The sequence below is a fragment of the Eurypyga helias genome, unplaced genomic scaffold (genome assembly GCF_000690775.1).
Source record: "Eurypyga helias isolate BGI_N326 unplaced genomic scaffold, ASM69077v1 scaffold2861, whole genome shotgun sequence".
NCBI classification, from domain to species: domain Eukaryota; kingdom Metazoa; phylum Chordata; class Aves; order Eurypygiformes; family Eurypygidae; genus Eurypyga; species Eurypyga helias.
This window is the reverse complement of record NW_010228727.1, coordinates 29302-49657: the sequence shown is the minus strand read 5'-3', so window position 1 is coordinate 49657 and position 20356 is coordinate 29302. Positions and strand designations below refer to the sequence as shown.

At 41.9% G+C, this 20356-nt stretch overlaps 1 protein-coding gene across 1 annotated transcript in view; it reads right to left on the bottom strand.

Moving 5' to 3' along the window:
- The window catches only part of MTOR (mechanistic target of rapamycin (serine/threonine kinase)), a 65778-nt gene that overhangs the window by 16997 nt on the left and 28425 nt on the right, over nt 1–20356 (bottom strand). The window contains 8 exon segments of the mRNA XM_010160071.1: nt 2493–2624; nt 3230–3355; nt 5407–5514; nt 5881–5958; nt 7304–7419; nt 8277–8377; nt 10923–11062; nt 13008–13083. Coding sequence (XP_010158373.1) covers nt 2493–2624; nt 3230–3355; nt 5407–5514; nt 5881–5958; nt 7304–7419; nt 8277–8377; nt 10923–11062; nt 13008–13083 — 877 coding nt within the window.

Sequence of the window (20356 nt, the reverse complement as noted above, 5' to 3'; positions counted from 1 at the left end):
AAAAAAGTATGCACGCTTCACTGGAAACAATTAGAGTAAAGCTCTTGCAATCTGCAAGGTCATTTCAGGTCAGAAACTGCAGAATATGCTATTAAGAGCCCAATTTACTTCTGTTCCATCTACAGGAATGAGCTACTTCAGAGTGAGACAAGAATCACCTGAGCTGAAATGCCTCATCCATTCCACTCAAGTGTCAGCGTGCACCAGTCACTTGTCAGGAAAAAGGGTATTAGCCCATGGTGAAGTAAAAGAAAATATCACACTATTAACATGAGGGGGGAGGGAGGGCATTCCACAGCTTGTAACCTCGATACTTGGTTAGAAGGGGCTGGGGTGGAAATAACTGTCTTACAAATAGTTACGCCGTTATGCCAGACATTTGTCAAAACCAGACAAAAGATACTGTCAAACAGTTGTCTGCCCCTCTCATAACCAGGCACACACAACAACCATTCCTACTGAAAACTGATCACCGTGAACTGACAGGCAGAGCACTTCAGACTCAAAGCAGTGAGGTTTCTTTAACCACTGAATTCCTAAGTCTGCATGCAGCCTTGTTACGGTGTATGTCTGTGGAATGCAGCTGCTGGCAAAGGTCCTTGTTAGAAGAAATGCAATAGGGTTTACTTATCCATCTGTGTTATCTGCTGTTTAAAAGAAGACTGTTGTGCTGCTCTGCAAGTGCTACGCGGTTGGTTTCCCATCCAGATGCCACGTTTATACCTGCTGGATCTGGCAAGTGTCAAAATGGCAGTAAGGAAAAGGTCAAACGAGCGACCTTGAACTCCTCAGCTCAAGGAAGTGGTCATTTCCTACCACACCAGCCTACCTCAGTAGCTTATTGCTCAGGATACCAAATCAAGTGAACACACACAGTCCTACAAAACTGCTCTACATACATCACCTAATAATAACTATGTATTATTTCGTTAACGAGAGTCACTCAAGTAGGGCATAAGGATACACCCCTCCATGTAGTGCTCCTGGTACCAGAAGAATTCCATACACACATTGTGTTAGGTATAAACAAACCCCAGTCTCATTCCAGACTGCAAACTCTGTTGTACCCTAACAAGGCTGCTTCTGCCACAGAGCTGCACCTTTGACCATGAATTTCAACAATAACCCTCTACTTTCCAAGGACGGAACCAGTGAGTCAGCCAGGCCAGCATTAGAGTGCTCAGGGAAAGGGCTGAGACCTGTATGCAGGTCTGGGATTGGGTACCTTGGGTAAAGTATTTCTCTCAGCACTGTAAACACCACCCAGTTTTAATGTGATAAAAGGAAAAAAAAAGCCCCTAAGCACAGAGCTTATGTACTGTATTTAAAGAGGAAATCATTCAGCAAGCAAGAGGAGCTGATTCCGATGACATCTGTTCCTCTTTCCCACCAGTGCTGGTTTTCTACTCTTCTTTCCTGGCTTAATAGGCTCCCCATATTCTTGCATCAGCTTATTTAGATACATTTACCCCCTCATATTCTTAAACTTTGTGCCTTCTTTCATTCTTTTTACAGCTGCACCACCTTCCTGCATCTTCTCTACGCCTGTGTCAGAGGTCTAACACTGAAAAGCCCACCTTCTCTCAAAGAGGCGGGCAGAGAAGACCCGTGGACTTCTTGGTTCTTTACTGAAGACAGTAAGAGACCATTACACCGTTTTACAAAGCCAACAGAACAGGGCCTCACAAGCAGCTCCTTCTGTTTTTTAAATTCAAATAAAGAATAGTTAGGTCATGGCAATGCTCCCATAGCAATAGCTCTGCTCCAGTGCTGGCAATCCCAAGGACAGGAAAAGTAAAAAGGATGTGGCAGAATATGAGAATAAATGGAGGCTTTAATGTATATTAAAAAAAAGATAAAGTTATCCAGGCTGGAGCTTACTGGATTTGATTATGTAAATTCTCGCCGTTTTGCAATGTCAAAAACATTCACTCTAGGCTCTTCGGAGCCAAACTATTCCCTTGACAAAACCCTATGTACTTTTCAGCTGCCTTTCAGTTAGAAATTTTCAATAATGTCCTTAATAAAAGTCAGTCTGCTCAGCAACAAAGCACAAACTGTTCAGGATATTTTTCTAAAACTGGTAATAAAAAAGCCCTTACTCTTTCAGCATGTAACCCTGATCGTAGGTACAGTGTGGAGACCTGGCAATCCGAACGGTGGATGAAAAGTCGAGTACCAAGCCTATACAGCAAAATCCTGGTGAGGACAGAAGAGCTACTATTGACCATTCATCTTCGCTGCATCCCTTGGGTACCTGCTACTGGTTTAGCAATCTTTCCACGTAGGAAATAAATTAGGGCCAGACTTTCCCTGTCACTACAGAGTTTTAAAGGAAAAATTCAAAAGCTTATCTTCTAAATAAAAATAAGGAAAGGGATTAGTTACTCTGTTAGGGTGAGCAAAAATAAAACCTTCAGCCTTGACTTGGTTCTGTGGGGAATACAAAGAGCTAATGTGCATGCCACTGCACACAAACGGTTCTTTTGTACCTTACGGGCGCTCTTCCACATGTGTTTCATGTATGCGTAAGTCACTTGGGGATGTACAGTTGGCAGTGGGTGATCCAGCTGTCGAGATGGATCTACTCCCAAGAGCAGCACAAGTGTCTTGTGGGCCAAAGCCTGGAGAAAGTCGCAAAGACAAAAAGCAGGTTACAACAAGCTCATTCTTAACTCCATACTGACCACAGAATTGCCCCCCACTAAAAAGCACTTCGACCCTCCAGATAAAACACAGATGTAGCAGCCTTATTATATGTCTTCACTGGGATCAGAGTGTTAGATTCTCATTTCAGACGCCAGTAGAGAGTGTGAAGTCTCTGTTTCAATTATTTTTGGTAATAAATCTTGTGGTGAATGCTGAAATAGGATCGTGATGTTTAACAATAACAACATCACATTCTAGATTTGACAAAGAGTTCTTTAGCAGAAAGAGCTATTGTTAATAATTACCAGTGCTGCATAAGAACTTTCAGGTAGAGCATGCAACAAATAATTGGCTCTGAGGCTCTCAGGTACCATACTAGTCCCACAAAAATAGTCTTGGCTACAAGCACAAACTCTATTCTGGTTACAATTTTAGCACTGCAAGAATTTCTGACCAGTTTCCTCCTCAGAGGAGAGTCTATCCCACTCGGGCAATGAAAGTACTTGGAAATGCTCAAGCAGCATGACAAAGCTAATCGTCTAAAAACCTGCTGTAGAGGGCAGAGCTTGATATTGCTCACCAGTCTCCCACTCTTGCCACACAAGCTGGCATACTTGAGCCAAGTTCTCATGTCCTCATGTGGATTCACAACAAGAGATCGAACCATCAGTATTCTTTGCCAGTCTTCCACAATTCGTTGACAGCCCTGAGAGAAAAAGGAAGAGATCTGGTTAGCGCTTTATCTCCAATCTACTCCACAGAGCCTTAATTCAGAGTCTGAAGGGACTTTTCCCAGGATGGAGAGACTTCAGTACTCGTAACTCACAGCAGGCTGACATTACAAACAAGCTGGCTACCTCTTTAATCCTGCAACGTGTGCAACGTGTGAAGAAGGTTAAGGCCTTGACTCTTATTCTTTGCAGCCAGCTCAGTGTTTGCAGTCTAACTATATCCTCTAATGGAAAAAGGAGAAAAGTTTCTAAAGCATCAAAAAATCAGGAAAGCGCTTTGTGCAATTTCAAAACGAGTCAAGCGTTTTATAACCCTTCTCAGCCTAGTTTTAAGACCTATTTTTGGTTTAAACAGTGACAAATCTCAAGATGGAGATGGTATAAAACCAAATGGTTGTGAAGATATTTTTGTTATTGCCCTTTTTCTTCTCCTTGCCTGTGTTGCTTTTAGAGGCTGGCATGACTGAACTGATATTCTGCCAGAAACTGCAGTTCCAACTGCTAGGCTGCTTGTGCAAGCACTGTCTGGTTCTTGTCTGTCTGAAGGGAGAGGCACAACAACACTGTCAGTCAGAGCAGGACGAGTCTGCATTTCAAACCTTCAAGGATGCTACAGAGAGATGTAGAATTGCAGAAAGGTCAGCAGCAACCAAATACATGGTGTTTGCTTTAATGGCCAAGTACTTCAGGGTAACAATGATGGTCTGAAGTTCCTATTGATCCAGAGATGACTTAGACTTAGTTTTGAGGAAAACAAAAGAATTTCCAATGGAAGCAAGCAACTTAGCACCAAAACATCTATTTCTTTCCCTTTTTATCTTTTTTCCACAAAATCGAGGGCTAGGCAGAAAGGCAAAGCTTGTTCCTTAACACCCAAATAAGCCTCATTCTATAGGCTTTTTAAAATTATTAAAAAGCAGCTATAAAATGTGCCAGAACTGTATGTACTGCTTTTGGGACTATAAACAGCTGTATTCAGACATTATACTTCCTGTCACTCTCAGTTTCTCCACCCCAGTGGAATGCTCCTGAGCTTTTCCAGACAGGAATGCAGATGGGAGACGAAAAGCTTTCTCACAGTTTCCCCAACAGCTAAAAAATATGCAGCAGCAACAGCCTTTCATAAGGAGGCAGATACAGCAGTCATGGTGAAGAACTCTGCATAGGGAGAAATTCTTGCTCCAGGCAGTGTATCAAAATTTGGTATATATAATGCTTCCCCCCGCTTTTTTTTCTTCCTTTCCTTGCAGGAATTACCTCTTTAAACAGTATTCATGTATGTACTACTCCATCTGATGATGTTCACTTTCCTTTTGTAAGGAAATAGTGTCAAAATATTTGGCCGATTCAAATCTTCAGAGGTGCTTTGGATTTTTGCTGTTTAGAGCAAGAAACCACAAACTTCTCTTTAAATACAGGAAAAGCAGCACTACTAAAGGTCTCTCTTAAGCAGACAAGACTAATCACGGAATCACTTAGGCTGAAAAAGACCTTTAAGATCATTGAGTCCAACCATAAACCCAAGTCCACCACTAAGCCATGTCCCTAAGTGCCACCAATCAATCGGAAATGTGCTTGTAAGAGGTCAAAAAGGAACAGGACAATCTTTTACAAGTACGTAAATTCTCTGTCCCGTTTTCGAGCATTGTGAGAGAATTCACTTCTCCTTAGAATGCAGCCAGCCAGGTAAAAAGTTCAGTCTAGCCTTATCCAAACCAGTATTTCCAGGTGTGTTCCAACCCCGAGATAAGCAGCCTACCATCTCCATTCTGTACACATCTATTTAAACGCTTAAATCACCCTACTACAGCGTCACATGAGACACCTCAGGAACATCAAACAAAAAAAAAAGAGCTCAAACAACGAGGCCCAATGCAAAGGAGACAGCACGCAGCCATGTGAGCACATTGGGTATCAGGATGAAAAGAGAACTAGAAAGATTTGCTGAGCCATCCCACTGACTCAAAACGACACTGTTCATGCCAGCACACCAGCATCTCCATCCTTGACCTTTACACAGGTGTACCTGCAGTCTTTCCCACCAGATCTGGCGGATGATCTCACGGCGTTCTGGTACAAGTTTATACTGGATAACCTCTTCCAGCTCTGACAGCATCTGGCAGGATACCATAGCCTGAAGGAAACAATCACATTCCATCCCAATCATCACAGAACAAATCTATAATTAAGGAACAGTATTTTGGCATCAAAACCTTAAAGTACATGCGTTGTCCAATAGGTAAAGGATCAACTGATATATACTAGTATCTAGGCAGCCTGCTGATTCAAACTTTCTAAATGTCAATTCTTATTTGTTTTGAGGAGCGGGGAGCTCACTTCACTGTTTAATTTGTCCCAAAGCTGCTCCTACAAAGCTGTATTTCCAAGAGCCATTTAGTGGCCTACACAGGTCTTATGTTGATAGAGGCACTGCTCAGAATTTTTATGCAACTCCCAGAGACAGTCTGAAGCAGCAATGAAGAGACAATTAGACACTTACCCCATAGGCTCGACTGTAGCTCTCTCCTGCCATGGCAGTCAGCTCAGCATCGAGCAGATCTCTGGCTTTGTCAATGCACTGAAATAGAACAAGATATCGGGGCAAAGGTGGTATGTTTTACCTAGAGTCAACTGTTGGAACTGCTGTTCACCTGCTCCATCTCATGAACAAAGTTGGCATTGTTTCTGTTCTCCAAGAACGCAGAAAGGATGTTACCAACAGAAAGAACTGACAGGAAAGCACTGTCCATGGGCAGGTGTAGGGGAAGTCGAGGGGGCTTTATTTATCACCTGCACAGTCTGAAATTTAGTTTTCTACCAGATCAAAGTTTACAGTATTTGCAGTCCTACTGTCACTGTGGAGATCATAATCAATAACATTTATAGAGGAAAAGAGAAGTTCACATTTTAGTGCAAGACAGTTGGTTACAAAAAAGCCTCAAGAAATGTCTCTTGATAATATGTAGTGATAGAAAATAGCTTTCATGTTTTATGTAACCCAACAGGTTTTTATGAATTTTACAGGACAGCAAATTCCATTTCTCTTCCTCCAACTAAGACAAGCTCTTCAAGCATGAAATATATCCTGCTCTAGTTCCAGTCATTATATAATCTCTCCTCATCTATAGTTTTTCCTCTTCAAAATGTTAAAGGTTAATCACAAACTCTACCCCTTTGAATGCCTGGCTAATTTTACTGTGCACATCATATGAAAATCTGTGTACGGGTTTTGACAGAGCAGACTGAATTACTCCTTTATCTAAGTTGGCAAGCCAGCACAGAATTCTGAGAAATGGTACTTGAGCTTCCTTGGAAAGTAAACAACATCTACAGAGGGGAAAAAGTCGCTCTGCAAATCTCCTCTGTGACAAACAAGCATACCAATGTGGCTCTATTTAATGGAATCATTCCTTGCCTTGATTTCTCATCTCCATCTAAGATTTAAAATTTATCACTGCTATCAGAAAGATTAGAGGAAATGTTCTGGTACGTGATATTAAGAGCACTTCACTGAAAAAGCTGCAACAGACAGAAGTGCACAGAATATCCACGAACGTGTGTCTTATGCCACAAATGGCTTTTACCAAGCAGCGTCTTGCAGAATGGAACCTCTGCTGAGATAATCCTTGTGCATTGTCTAGAAAACAGACATATAAGTAGAGAAATCCAAGAATGACTAAGGCGTTCTTACATTCTACAGCACTGGACCACTACTATCTGTAGTAGTTGTATGTTCACTGCTGTGTTTCTGGAAATACAAGATAAGCTTCATCACCAAGGTCTAATACATCGATGGAAAAAAGGGTATTGGACAATTCATAGGTTATAGCCAACTGCGTTAAACGACCATGTCTTTCCATTCAGCAGTATAGCCTCATTCATCTTAAAGTAGGTTTTGGGAAGCCATCAAGAAAGATAATTACCTGCTGAGCCAGTGAGAAAAGGTCCTGATGAAGAGCCAGTACAGCCCTGTAGAAAGCACCGTCATGGGTGTCCCTGGGGATCATGCAGGTATATTCTTCCATGCTATCCCACTGACCTGCAGAGAGACAGACACCCTCAGTAACACAACAGCTGTCTCAGCAAGGCAAGAACAGAACTACGCCACAGTGTTCGACACCAGCGACTAGGCCCGAGTGCTGTGTGGTACCTGACGCTTAAGTCAGCTCTCCAACAGCTTGTCTTTGGGAGCGACAGTGTGTTACATACAGAAACTGTCTATGTAGATACACAGAATTACAGACAAGCAAAAACATGGGCATTTTTATTGTAGGAAAATTGTTATCCTGACGGAAAAAGTTCTTGCATTCCTTGTGATGAAAAAGTTGAAATGCTCACATTTCCAGAACATTTGAGTGAATTAGTGTCCTACAAAGCAAAAGATCAATTTTTCTCAGCAAAGGCTGGCAGACAGCAAGTGACTTATAAGCTTCTCCAGTAAATACCTAGCTATCAGGATAACTGATATTTGGACCATTTATAGATTTATTCCACTTAAGGTTGTCTACTCAGCAGACACAACCTACCAAAGTGCTCAACAGATATTGTTCTAGTTGGTAAACAAGAGTCTGCCATAAATCTGAGAAATCCCATTAATCTCATTTCAAGTCTGAGCTATGTTCAGTATAAAACCAAATAAAAGGGACCAGTTCAGCAACTGGTTATCTGCTCAGACCCTTTATACTTGAGATTACACTGGGAGACTTTATGTAAATGTAGGTTTTCCAATGGGCTTCAGTGTTGGACAACACTTCATACCCCAACGTAAATAATTTTGCTTGATTTTGCTGTTTCTTACAGTTTGATTTTGCTGTTTCTTACAGTTTGCAGTAACTTTAAACTCTCTGTGCTTCCGCACTGTGGGTTGTCATACACTACCACACAAGGATACGTTACCTAGACCCCAGGCAGCAGCAGCAGCCATCCTAGCCATCTTAGCTTGAGTTTCATCATTAACCTGTGTCCACTTTTCACAGCATTGCTGGTGGAGCTGCCCCCTAAGAAGAATCCACAAGTTCTGATCAGCAAAAAGCTTCTTCTAAGAATTCTGCCTTGTTAAACAACCACTTTCCACAGATAAGATCACAGCCAGTCTCATCGTTCTTTTTATATAGAGTGGAGAATAGGATTCTTCTCCTCTGGCCAACTCAGACACGCAAGTCTGATGACAAATACCCTATCACCAAAAACAATTTAAAGGCACACCACGCTGTGAAAACACAAATCCAGACAAAAGTTTGCAGTGTTCCTCAGCAGTTAGCAATGCCTGCTCCATGAACCCAACTGTCAACTCCAGTCTCCAAATACAGAAAAAACCCATTCTCAAGGAAAAAAACACCAAGCAAGGGATGCTTAAAATTTTTTGCAAGTGTCAGTACAAGGAACATACGATGTGAATAGCTTGTGCACAGCTCCTGCTATCAAACTTTTTGGATAAACACATCCTCATATTTGAAGACAGAGGGGAGAGAATCAATACTGCTGTAACCTCGCACGAAGACTTGTCATGGCAAGATCTCAGAGGGGATCTGAGTCTTTCATCTCCAGCGGAAAGGAAGCATCAAGATTTTTTTATATTATTTCTTTTAAATCCACTATGAATGCTCTATCAATCAAACCAATTATTGTGGGCATTACAGTTCCAGAATTTCTCTAGCTGAATACTCTGTAGCAGTGGAACTGCTGCCAACTGTGAGGGAGGCCAACTTGCCTCCTCCGCTGTCATCATCTCCCTCTCAAAAAGGAAGATGAGTTAGTCAAACAGAACCAATGGGCTGCCACAGGCAAGATAGTCATTCTGACAGTTTAATGGCCCAGGAGAAAAAAAAAAAAAACAAAACACAAAACTAATGAAAAACCAAGCCAAACCTAGCAACAGCAGTAAATCAGGACCTTGTAGATGCTAATAAAGGAGTATGCCCTCTTGCAGACATATCTACACCAGGAGACAAATGGCTAAGAATATTTTGGCTGTACTTTCAAAACGTCACTGCACAGTTCCGAAATAATGATGCTGTGTAGCATCAGTTCTAGATTAACTGTCATATTCTGCCAAGTAAACTCCAGCAGCACAAATAGTCATGTTGAACAGTCCTGAAGAATTCCAGCAGCTAAACCATGGAACCCGCAGTCTCAGGGTGATGTCACTGTAGTCAGCTGCAAGGCAGCAGACAGCCCTTTGCAAAAACATTCCTGGATTGTAAAAGACATCTGCATAGAGACAGAGAGCAGTTCCACAGCAGCAGGCACACAGACCTTTGCGACTGTGACTGCTGTCATCACTACAGACTGTCAATAGACTCACAGTATCTAGCTCCAACAGACGAAAAGCATCCTTTTGTAATATATTTATCACTGATATGTGAAGAAGCAGGAGGTCCAGAGAGGACACTTTACACAAATACATGTCCTGGCAGAGGGAGAAATTCTGTAAATTCCTGGTGGAAACTGCCTACTGCCTCTTCCTAGAAGAGATGACTGAGAAACGGTCAGTAAAATGATCTGTTTTTCCTACTGAAAAAGCTACACCCAGTATGCCTCACCCTCATCTGAAACAAAAAAGGGCAGAAAAATGCTGTCAGAATTAGGTTTCTCAAACAGCTCTGTTTCTCTAGCAGTAAGATGACTTTAGTGAAGAGGAATCTCCTTACTGTGTGGCATCCCATGGGTTCGCGTCAGGACCCATCAGGAGAGCGCTTGAGTGACATGAAAAGTTCAGTAGAAAGGCGGAACCTGGACCAAATCACATATGCCCCTGGGTAGAACTGCATGCTACAGTGCACAGGATGCCTTCTCCAATTATCCACCTTGAATTGAAGTGAACAGGGAGAAAAACAAAAGCCCCCAGTTCACTAGCAAGCTAGTCACTACCAGCTCACCCTCTCACAAAAACTGACTCTAACCAGTTACATGTTGACAACACACATTTAACACGGGGTTTGAAATACCAAATGCCCACAAAGAAAATGCTTAATGAATGAAAAAAAATTAGTAATTAAAAACTCAGACATCTACAAGATGGGCAAAAGGGTTTTGAAGTGGGAATAATTAATTTGGCATAATCTTACACCCAGGTGACTACTGGGAAGCAGACACCTCGCTAAGAGTTGTGCAAAAGACTGTTGGATAGGCACAGTTCTGGCCATGAATAAATACAGAAATCTCTCATGCTCTAAGCAGAGTTTAAAAAGGAGGGCACAACAAGCTCCTCCTATGATTGTTTTTGACAAATGCTGCCATGTAAATGTTTCCTGAGAGGTCCCCTCTATTTACAATTTCTTTCTCTGTCCCAAATGGGGTTGATCTGATCATAAGACTGCAGATTCTCTTTCAGAGAGACCATGATTGGTGGCCCATCCCAAAAGGCTTAGAGATGTTATTACCAACTCTGACTTCAACAGACAAAGTGAGAAGCTGCTGGCAATACTCAAACTATCAAGTAAGCAAGAGTAAATAGGAATTCAGGCCAAAAAATTTCACCTGGATGACAGCACCATTTTTAAAGGCACCATCTTCCTCAGACTCTAGGTATTCCTCTCTTACCATTCCCCAAGTGCTTCCAAGCAACGCATCCGTCCTAGCATCAGCTCAGGATCATCTTTGTTTGTGTCCATCTTCTTGTCATAGGCCACCAGAGCATCTTCCCATTCATGAAGCTTTTCATACCAAGTAGCTTGAATTTCCTAAGGGGCAGGGGGAGATTGTTTGAAAATCAAAATAAACAGTGAGATTATTATTCACCATTCTGTATTAACTACCACAGCTTTTCTTTAAAAATTCTGTGTCTACGGTGGTCACTTAGCCCTTTTTATTTTTTTCATTTTAAATATCCTCAAGTACTTCTATGATACAGAGAGTTTCACACTTGAGTCAAGGAGAAAACAGGAATCATGAGTATTGCTTAACCTGCACAGGAATGCATTCAGGTTGACCAGACACATCAGTCCAACATAACACCCCTATCCAGTGCCATGGAACACTAGCTCAGTAGCTGGTGCTTTTCGTTGTGGAGAGGGGGAAGTGAGTGGAAGAGCAAAAAGGGTAAATCTATAAAAATATTCCACTTCCCATTGTTGCACATGCTTGCATTTAAACAACAGTCCTGCGTTCAGGAAAGGAGTGGCTAACTGGAAAAAAACCCCAACCCAAAAAGCACACTGTACGTCTGGCTGCTGCTAGGCCATTTTTTAATAGAGCAGGTAGTATGATGCCGGGGTCTAATCATAGCCCTCACAAGGAAAGGCTGTGGTTTGTAACAGAGACTTTAAAATTAAGCCAAGCAGTGATCCTTATCAGCTGCACAAACTTTTCTTCAGTCTTCATTTCTAATTTTCAAGAAATAAAGTGCCTTAATATTTTTTCCATAGTTATCTCCACCAGTGTTTTTCTGCTCAGTCCTTGGCAGCTCACGTCTTGACAAGGCTGCAGAAGAGATTCTTTTCACAGCCCTGTGGGCAGGGTCAGTATAAACCACACTCTGCATGCCAGGTCTTCCACTGAGGACATTTATATACCAGCCCTTTAACTTCTCAGCTCAATCATAATATTTCAAGTAAGTTCCTGAAAGTAGAGCTCACCACTCCTCTTAATTTCTTTTCACTGCCTGTTCTGGCAAACTCGGTGTTTTGACCTACATTTACTGCTAGAACCACATTACCGCTAAAGAGTGAGGTCAGAATTAGGTAACAGAGCTTCGCACAATCCACCCAAGGAATCATAAGCAGCTGCAAAGATGCTCGGAAGTCCGTACTTCTCCCAGAAAGGACTGCTTTTCCAGTCTAGGTCAAAACCACACATAATCCTACAACACCATTTTGTGCTTATTCCTGTTCCCACTTTCTAGTGGTTCCTAATGAAGGAGGCTAGTCTACTGTGCTTCCAGGGCTGCCCTCCTTTTCCCAATCACCCAACGGCACCGCACAAATTATCACTGCAAAATCGTATTTTTCACAGGGTAGAATTGGCAGGAGAGCAGAGATACTTTAATCCCTCTATACAAATTAAATGCTTTTAAGACAGAAGGACAGAAAGAAAACAAGGTAAGCCATGCAGAGAAAGACACAGACAAACACAAATGGGGTTGTTTTATTTCTGTGAGCAGCCAAAATTGTAAGATACTATTCAAAATAATATCTGTGAACTCTCCGACAGGTTCACGTGCCCACTGGATGAGAGGCTAGAGGCACAACTTCCATTAAATCCTTACCTGGAAGGTGTTAGTGCAGTTTCTCAAAAACCCTCGAGCATTTGAATCTTAGAACAGGAACTTATTCCCTCCTTTCCAAGCTTCTAAATAAAATGACTGACTTTGTCAAGTTGCTAGCTGCTCATAGCTGCATTCAGTGTCAACAAGAGGTGCTAAATGCTCCTCCAAATGAGGCTCTTACAACCTTCCCCAGCTATCTCCCCTGTGTACAGTGTCTGCCAGCACACAGCAAAGGACACAGTACACACCCTCACAGGCAGGAAGGCACCTTCGCTATGAACAACGCAGTGCTGTAACCAGGGATAGAACCTCGACTCATTGATTGAACCAACATACCACCACCACCCCCCCACGTAAAAAAAACAAACCTCAAAAACCATGGAAACATAAGACATGAAGAACAGTTCTCCAGCAGGACTCACCAGCTCCCCAAAGTGCTTCATGGCATATTCCAGTACCCCAGCAGCTGCCTCTGGCTGTTGCAGTTTATTATTAATGCTGAAAATGTAGGAAGAGAAAGACCATTTAACACAGCTGGCAATTATTAAGGGCTGGTATGAGCTTCTGCTTGATAGTACCAAGCTCCATCATTTAGAAATACCAATGGAACACCCTCCTTTTTGTTTAAAACTTCCAAGTGAACGATTGGATTTCAGAAGACACGCAATGACTACATATTTGCAAAACAATAGGTGCACGCATATTCTCTGCATACGCTCTCGAGGCTTGTTACACCAAAGAGCGAGGGTATATGACTATCAATTCTAAACAGCAGCCTGCACAGGGAAAAAGACAGTTGCCAACAGTTTGAAAGACTTAAGTGCAACTGTTTGAGAAATTATGAAGAACCTTACAGTACTGATTTATTTTCCTCCACTTTATCTTAAAAAAGACCACCAATTCCTTTAAAAATTAGAGTAGAGATTTTGATGATCTGGGAAACAATCTACATTATAAGAGCAGTTGATAAATGTCACCAGGAACACACACAAAAAGCCTGCAACCCTACTTTCAGTTTCACGCTGCATGGAATGCCTCGGCGCTGGTACTAACCCATACGGCTGCTGGGCTTTTGCTGGCTTCCAAGATCACGTCAGAAACTCCTGCCATCACAACCTGTCCTCATTCTGCACCAGCGAGGCACCTTGCTTTGCACAGGCAGCTGAATTTTGTGAAGCACAAGCAAATAGGCTGCTCACAAGCCTGGTTCTCCACTTCAGCAACATGATGCACAGCTATTCCCTGAATCCATTTCTACTCCGCAGTGGTTTTCTAATCTTACTACCCGAAATGGCTCTGTCGGCACACTGGTGCCTGGTGATGAGCACTTTTGCTAAACCCCCATTTAATGAGGAAATAAGCTTTTTATGAAGCTCCTGCTCTGTTATAAAGCTTAGTTACAGTCCCTGGCTCATTACTCTCCTTAACCCTACTCTCACTGGAGAATAAGCAGTGCAAGTTGTCCAAAGCAATGTCACACTGCCCAAGCAAGCCACAACACACCCGACAGTACATATTAGTACTAATTAACATCTGGAATGGAAGTGGCAGAACCAGACAAAACAAAACACGTCAACTGACAGCAAAGCAAAGGGACTTTCAGGGGTCTTTGAACATGCTGCTGTAGATACAGGCAGCTTTCAGAAGTTTCCTTGACCACTATCATCAGAATGATTCTGTATTTTTGCCCACTACAAAAGGCCTGTTGATCAGTAGAGACAAAGAAATCTGCAGGATTAAACACCCAAAATAGGGACAATTTTCAATGAGTGCTATACTACTTCTGCCTGTAAAGTTTCCTTTATTGACAACTAAAGAACCAAGTTCCCAGACACACTCTGGTTAGCCAGGAAGGTCAAGTAAAACACTTTTGGAAATAGGAGCTCAGAATGGCTTGAGCTCAGACCAGATTTAGTCAGGCTAAGCAAGCCCCATAATCATAGTTCAAGATGGCAGGCACCCAGGAAGCACTTGAAATACACCCGTGCCTCTTTTTAGCCAGATAGTCAAAGAACATCCTACATCCACGCTTCCCAAGGGAAAGCTAGGCAGCAATGCCTCACCAAAGTGATAAATAGCTGTCACATTTCATATCCTGGTGATTTAAAGAGCCACTGGCAGACACATCACTTCCAGCATGTCAGACAGTTAATTACTTCCAACTTATCTTTCTTGTCAACACTCCCTGACAAAACTGGTCATTGTCTTTTCTTCTTCAACAATTAACACTGCTCTTTTGCTGATGCTCCCTGGTGCACCCAATTATTCTTTGTTTGTTTCATACATCCTTGGCTGTCCCAAGTAGAATTATATGTTTCAAAGCTGTCTATGGCTAGGCTTAAGCTAAGGGAAGCGAAGGAGAAAGACTGATTTAAAAGAATACACAGCAGTATATATAATACTGTGTTGTCACAATTAATCATAAATTACTCTCTTGTGACAAATGATCTAGCTCACACAGTGAATAAAGACAGGTAATTTTGTGGACTAGGATAAGCCACTGACTGGGAAATCTCTTGTCAGTTACTAAATGTTTAAATATACCACATTAAAAGAGTGTATACACAAAACGGTCGCGGAGGGGAGAGCAACAACATTCACTGCTTTGTGTTTAGGTCCATTTCTGCCAGAGAAGTGCAACAGTCAGGAAGAGTATAAAAATCCCTCCAAAGCAAGACTCATGCCTCAAGGTGGGCTTTATTAATATGGCTGAACCCGCCCAAACTTATTTCTTCAGAGTAATAAACCCTTGGGAATCACTGCATCATTTTGCTATTAGTTCTAGAGGCTGAGGGAAACACAGTTGTGTGAATTAAGTTCTGATTTTGTGTTTCAGAGGTTTTTGTTTTTTGAAGACCTCGGATTTCTGTGTTTTCTCATCCTCTGAATTCAGTGTGCTCTGATTGCTGGAGGCATATTCCAAAAATCACTCCCACCAGTTGACTGGAATGTGTTTTCACAGACCCACCACACCGCACACAACTTCTCAGAGTGGGCCTGCAGACTGTACTTCTCTTGGAAAAGCATTTCCACGTGGAGTCTTGTTAACACATCCAAAATGCACATTTAGAAATCACAGCATTCAGCGCTTCCCTGCCACGACGGCACGGCCTCTCCCTGCAGATCTGACCAGGTCTGTGCTCAGACAGAACCTTCCTGAGTTCCGTAACGCTCAAAGCGCTACAGAGCTGTTCCCTAGTTACTATTGTGCTGGAGACTGGACAGAGTGAAAAACAGCACAGAAAGGCATCTAAGCACACAGAAGAGGCCCCGGAGGGCTGCTGTTCCAGCCAGGCAGACTTGCCAGGGGGTTTTAGTGACAGTGTTGCTGCTGGAAATCATGACAGTTTACCGGATTAGAATCAGGAGGATAGATTTCCCCTTGTATCTGGAAAAAGATAACTACCAAATCTTTCTGGATTAAATGAGAAGGTGGGAAAACATCTCAAGATAGAAACAATGCTGCTGGCTAACTCAGCAGCCAGTAACTTAAGTCTTTGTTTACTGGGAAGTGTCCTTGCAGTTGCTCCTAGCTCAGGACAATATGAAGTTTAATATTAAGGCAAAGATCAATTGTTCTCCATGTCCTCTGAGAGTAGAACATATTTATCTGTTCTATTTTGTTTAGTAGCCAGAAAAAAACTACCTACTTTATTTGAAGGCTTGGCAACAGGCCATAAAAGTCTACTACCGTATCTCCTGTCTTGGAAGTTCTGAGGTTTGATAGGTCACAGGTCACATATGTCATCTTTCAGGGAAGGCCCAAGTGTTCAGCTGTGCTGCGCTGTAGGAACCGGCAGAGTCTTCCAGTATTAATGCTCAAGTCAAATATTTCAAAATTCTGTATTTTAAGCATCACATGTACATATCTAAAATCTTCTGAAATGACTCCAAGATAGAGCTGTCCTCGGGTTTGCAGGTAGAGTATTCAAACGGGAGCCCACAGAAGTAACACGCCTGCCTATGTCAGATCAACCAGGTTTTGATATACTTTAACTAATGCACTAATTTCACTGCTTAATACCCACCATTTCATTTCCCATTTTATGCAATAAACAAAGTGATAAGAAGAAAAAAACAACGTAAGATCATTATACATTCCTTCCAAATGAGGATTCATCAGTTGCAGAACTCGGTTCTATCAATGAAGTTTTGGATGAGTTTGGCCCATCTGGACTTGCTGCATAATTACATAATGCAGCACAGTAGAATTAAAATTTACATCGATCATGATAACAAAACCATTCATTACTATATTCCAAGCAGCTGGATAAGAAAATGACACTGGCACAGAAAGCTTTTTGAGAAGACAGTTAAATCCAAGATTACAGACAATTTCTCCCCATTTATTAGTCAATCTCTGTACTGTACCCAGGAAAATAACCAATCTTCCTGACCAACACTAACCTGTTTGTAGCACTTGATCAGATGAGTAGAATATCAAAATGTGACAAGCCTTCTGATGAAAAAAATTTTATAGGGATGGAATGACATAGTAATTGGAAAAAGTGACTATCCTTGGCAAACTCCCTGATACAAAAATCTTGGCCAAAATTCTTAAATCTTTGAATTTCATTACTAGTGAAAGGTTACATAAACCTACTGTTTGATTATTAAGAGATCAGATAAAAAGGTAGGTCTTAGATGTGCAAAAGATAAAACTGTAGCACTCTGAGCTAGAATTACAAAAAAGAACACTGTTTAAGAGAAATATATTGCCATTGCTTGTATATTTAAAGGCTATTTAAACAGAAACCAGACATGAACTGGGAATGAAAAACTTTTTTTTTGAAGAGCAGTCAAATGACGGGCTTTTCTCCTCCGCAAACCTCAGGCATAAATGTCTAATGTTTACTAGAAATAGTCTCTTTTATAAAGTCCTGGGAGCTTTCCAGTATTCTATTATCTTTGAGGGGCTCTAACAATATTCTCTGTGACTCAAAATGTATTAAATTTTCAAGAACTGAGAAATAAGAGATTAGACTCTTCCTTATCTTCCCATAAAAATGAACAACTTTCTTGAACAGAGCCTTTTCAGGAGGTCCCAAGCCTACCTTGTGTGTGAGGAAACACACACATTTCCTATTGCCAGAAAGCATCTCAAAACTTGGGAGAGAAACATTATTTTTTCAATATAGCAGCTTGTGTGCAAAGTCTAGACAAGAAGCCAAACTCTTGTTTCTTTTAGTCTCCCCAAGTTTGTTTATAAAGCTCCTCTATGTGGCAGATTTTACCAACCTAAGCCAAGCTTGTTTTTCCTTCTGAAGAAGTGCTGAGAGCTTGCTTCTGGGATATACGTGGAAGGCACTGCTTCTTTGTGGATACTTTGGGGAACAGATAATCCTCTGGCAAAAGGAATGGGCTTTGTTGGCCCGTTTCCTCAATTCTACAGTTTATTTGTGTTCAGGCATCCCTGAGTCCTTGATTCAACAAACCTCAGAAAACAACTGACTGTCCCCCAAACAACCCTAAAACCAAATGCGTTTCCATCATGCCACTAAAATTATTCCCATGCTGGGAACAAATATGTTTGAGAAACCAAGACCAGCCAAGAGCTGCTTTCAATAAACCGTTGTAATGATTGACTGCGTACAGAGGAGCAGCCCCTTCAGCTTTTCAGCAAGGGTGCACCACACTGCTCACAGGCATTAGAATTGGCCAAATTTCCAATCTTGATATCAACGCTGGCAAATCAAATGAAAACAGTCATGAGTTTCGAAAGAAAAAGAAGTGAGAACAGTTACAATAAAATTCTTAGCCAGCCCTGCTGCTTGGGCTGCAAAAGGTTTTGTATCACCTATTCTTTATTAACCACATTCAGTGACGGCAGAAAAAAAAAATTGCCAAAGAATATATTTCGCAGAAAAAGGAGCAACAGAGCCAAAGGCTTTGTGCATTGGCTACGGAAAGAAAGGATACGTTAAGTAAAAAGAAATGACAAATGACTGTAGGAAGCATCAGTGTTTTGTTTCTCATCAGGCCCTCGTACTCGCTGTTCCTGTATCACACTCCAGAGCTTTACATTAGTTTTTGCAGTAGGCAACAATTTTATTTGACTTTACTATGGATTTAGTCATTACAGTAAAGCTATAGCAGAGTGAATTTTAGAACTTCTATGAGCATCTCCAAAGTGAACACTTTCACACTTCCCGGGAGGGGAAAGCAGTATTTCACACAGCTTTGACAAAATGTGATCTCCTGCGATCTGCCGGCAGAGAGCTGATGAGAGCCTTTGCCATCTCAGCAAGCACCAGGAATGCTAAATGCTAAGCGTTTGCCGGATGCATATTAAGGATTTTGCAATGACTGGCTACCAAATAAATAGCCACAGGGCACTGAGCTTTTATTCGTGTCTCAGCTTCACATACACCTGCCAGAACAGCTTCCCAGAGAAGGCAGTCATTTAAACCCACCTCAATTTAATCTGGCCCTCCAGGGGCAAGAGATAACTGGTTCTACTCAAGTAATTCTAATATACTTGAATTTGGTAACATCAACCAACATTATAACCTCCAAACATAAGAAGGGTATCAATCAGTTGGAGCAAATCCAGAGGAGGCCACAAAGATGCTCCAAGGGATGGAGCTCCCCTGCCATGGGGACAGGCTGGGAGAGTTGGGGGTGTTCAGCCTGGAGAAGGGAAGGCTCTGGGGAGACCTTATAGCCCCTTCCAGTACCTGAAGGGGCTACCAGGAAGCTGGGGGGGACTTTTTACAAGGGCCTGCAGTGACAGGACAAGGGGTAACAGGTTTAAATTGAAAGTGGGGAGATTTAGATTGGATATCAGGAAGAAGTTCTTCCCAGAGAGGGTGGGGAGGCACTGGAACAGGTTGCCCAGAGACGCTGTGGATGCCCCATCCCTGGGAGGGTCCAAGGCCAGGCTTGGAGCAACCTGGTCTAGTGGAAGGTGTCTCTGCCCTTGGCAGGGGGATTAGAACTGGATGGTCTTTAAGGTCCCTTCCAACCCAAACCATTCCGTGATTCTATAAGCACAGGGTACATATTAACCGCAATCACATTGAAATTCAATTCTGCCATCTACTTTAAACCTACATCATTAACAAATTCAAAAAGGATTTGCCTCACTCTTGATTTTAGAATCTCATCTACTTGGCTACTAACAGAATATTTCCACACACAAAATATAATGGAGGAAAACCAGGCCAATGGATTTCAAACCAAATGATACTTGAATTCTTGACCAGCACTGGGGGAAAGGAAAAAAAAAAAACCCAGGACTAGGACCTACTCAGTTGTCACAGAACTAGTTTCTCCCTAGCCATGCCCAAAACAAAACAGGATCCTGAATTCCGGTTGTAAGTATCCCAGTACATAACAGTGGAGCAGCTTCCTACAGACTGCGAACTGCTCCAGCTGATCTGATCTGGCAATGACTAGCATCAGAAGCTATTGCTGCCTAAGTGACTACACTCAGTTCTCCATACAACAAGGGAAGATTCATCTTTCAGATACTCATAAAGAAGTCAAATTCCATTAAGGCTAAGATCTCTGCCAAGAGAGATCTGTCTGCCCAAATCTCTCCTAATGCTTCCACAAAAGTAATGACAGAAAGATTTGTGCTCTTTTCCAAGCCTGCATAGTATGTCTATTATCATGCCCTTACACAGAACGAAGTGAGACAACAAAGTATTCTCTCTGGTTTAAAACAGGTAAATCAAGTATGCAGAGGAATGATGGCTTGCATTAGGATACACAAATCAGAGGCTGAACACAAAATAAAGCCCTGGCTGTCTCATTTCCAATTAAATGC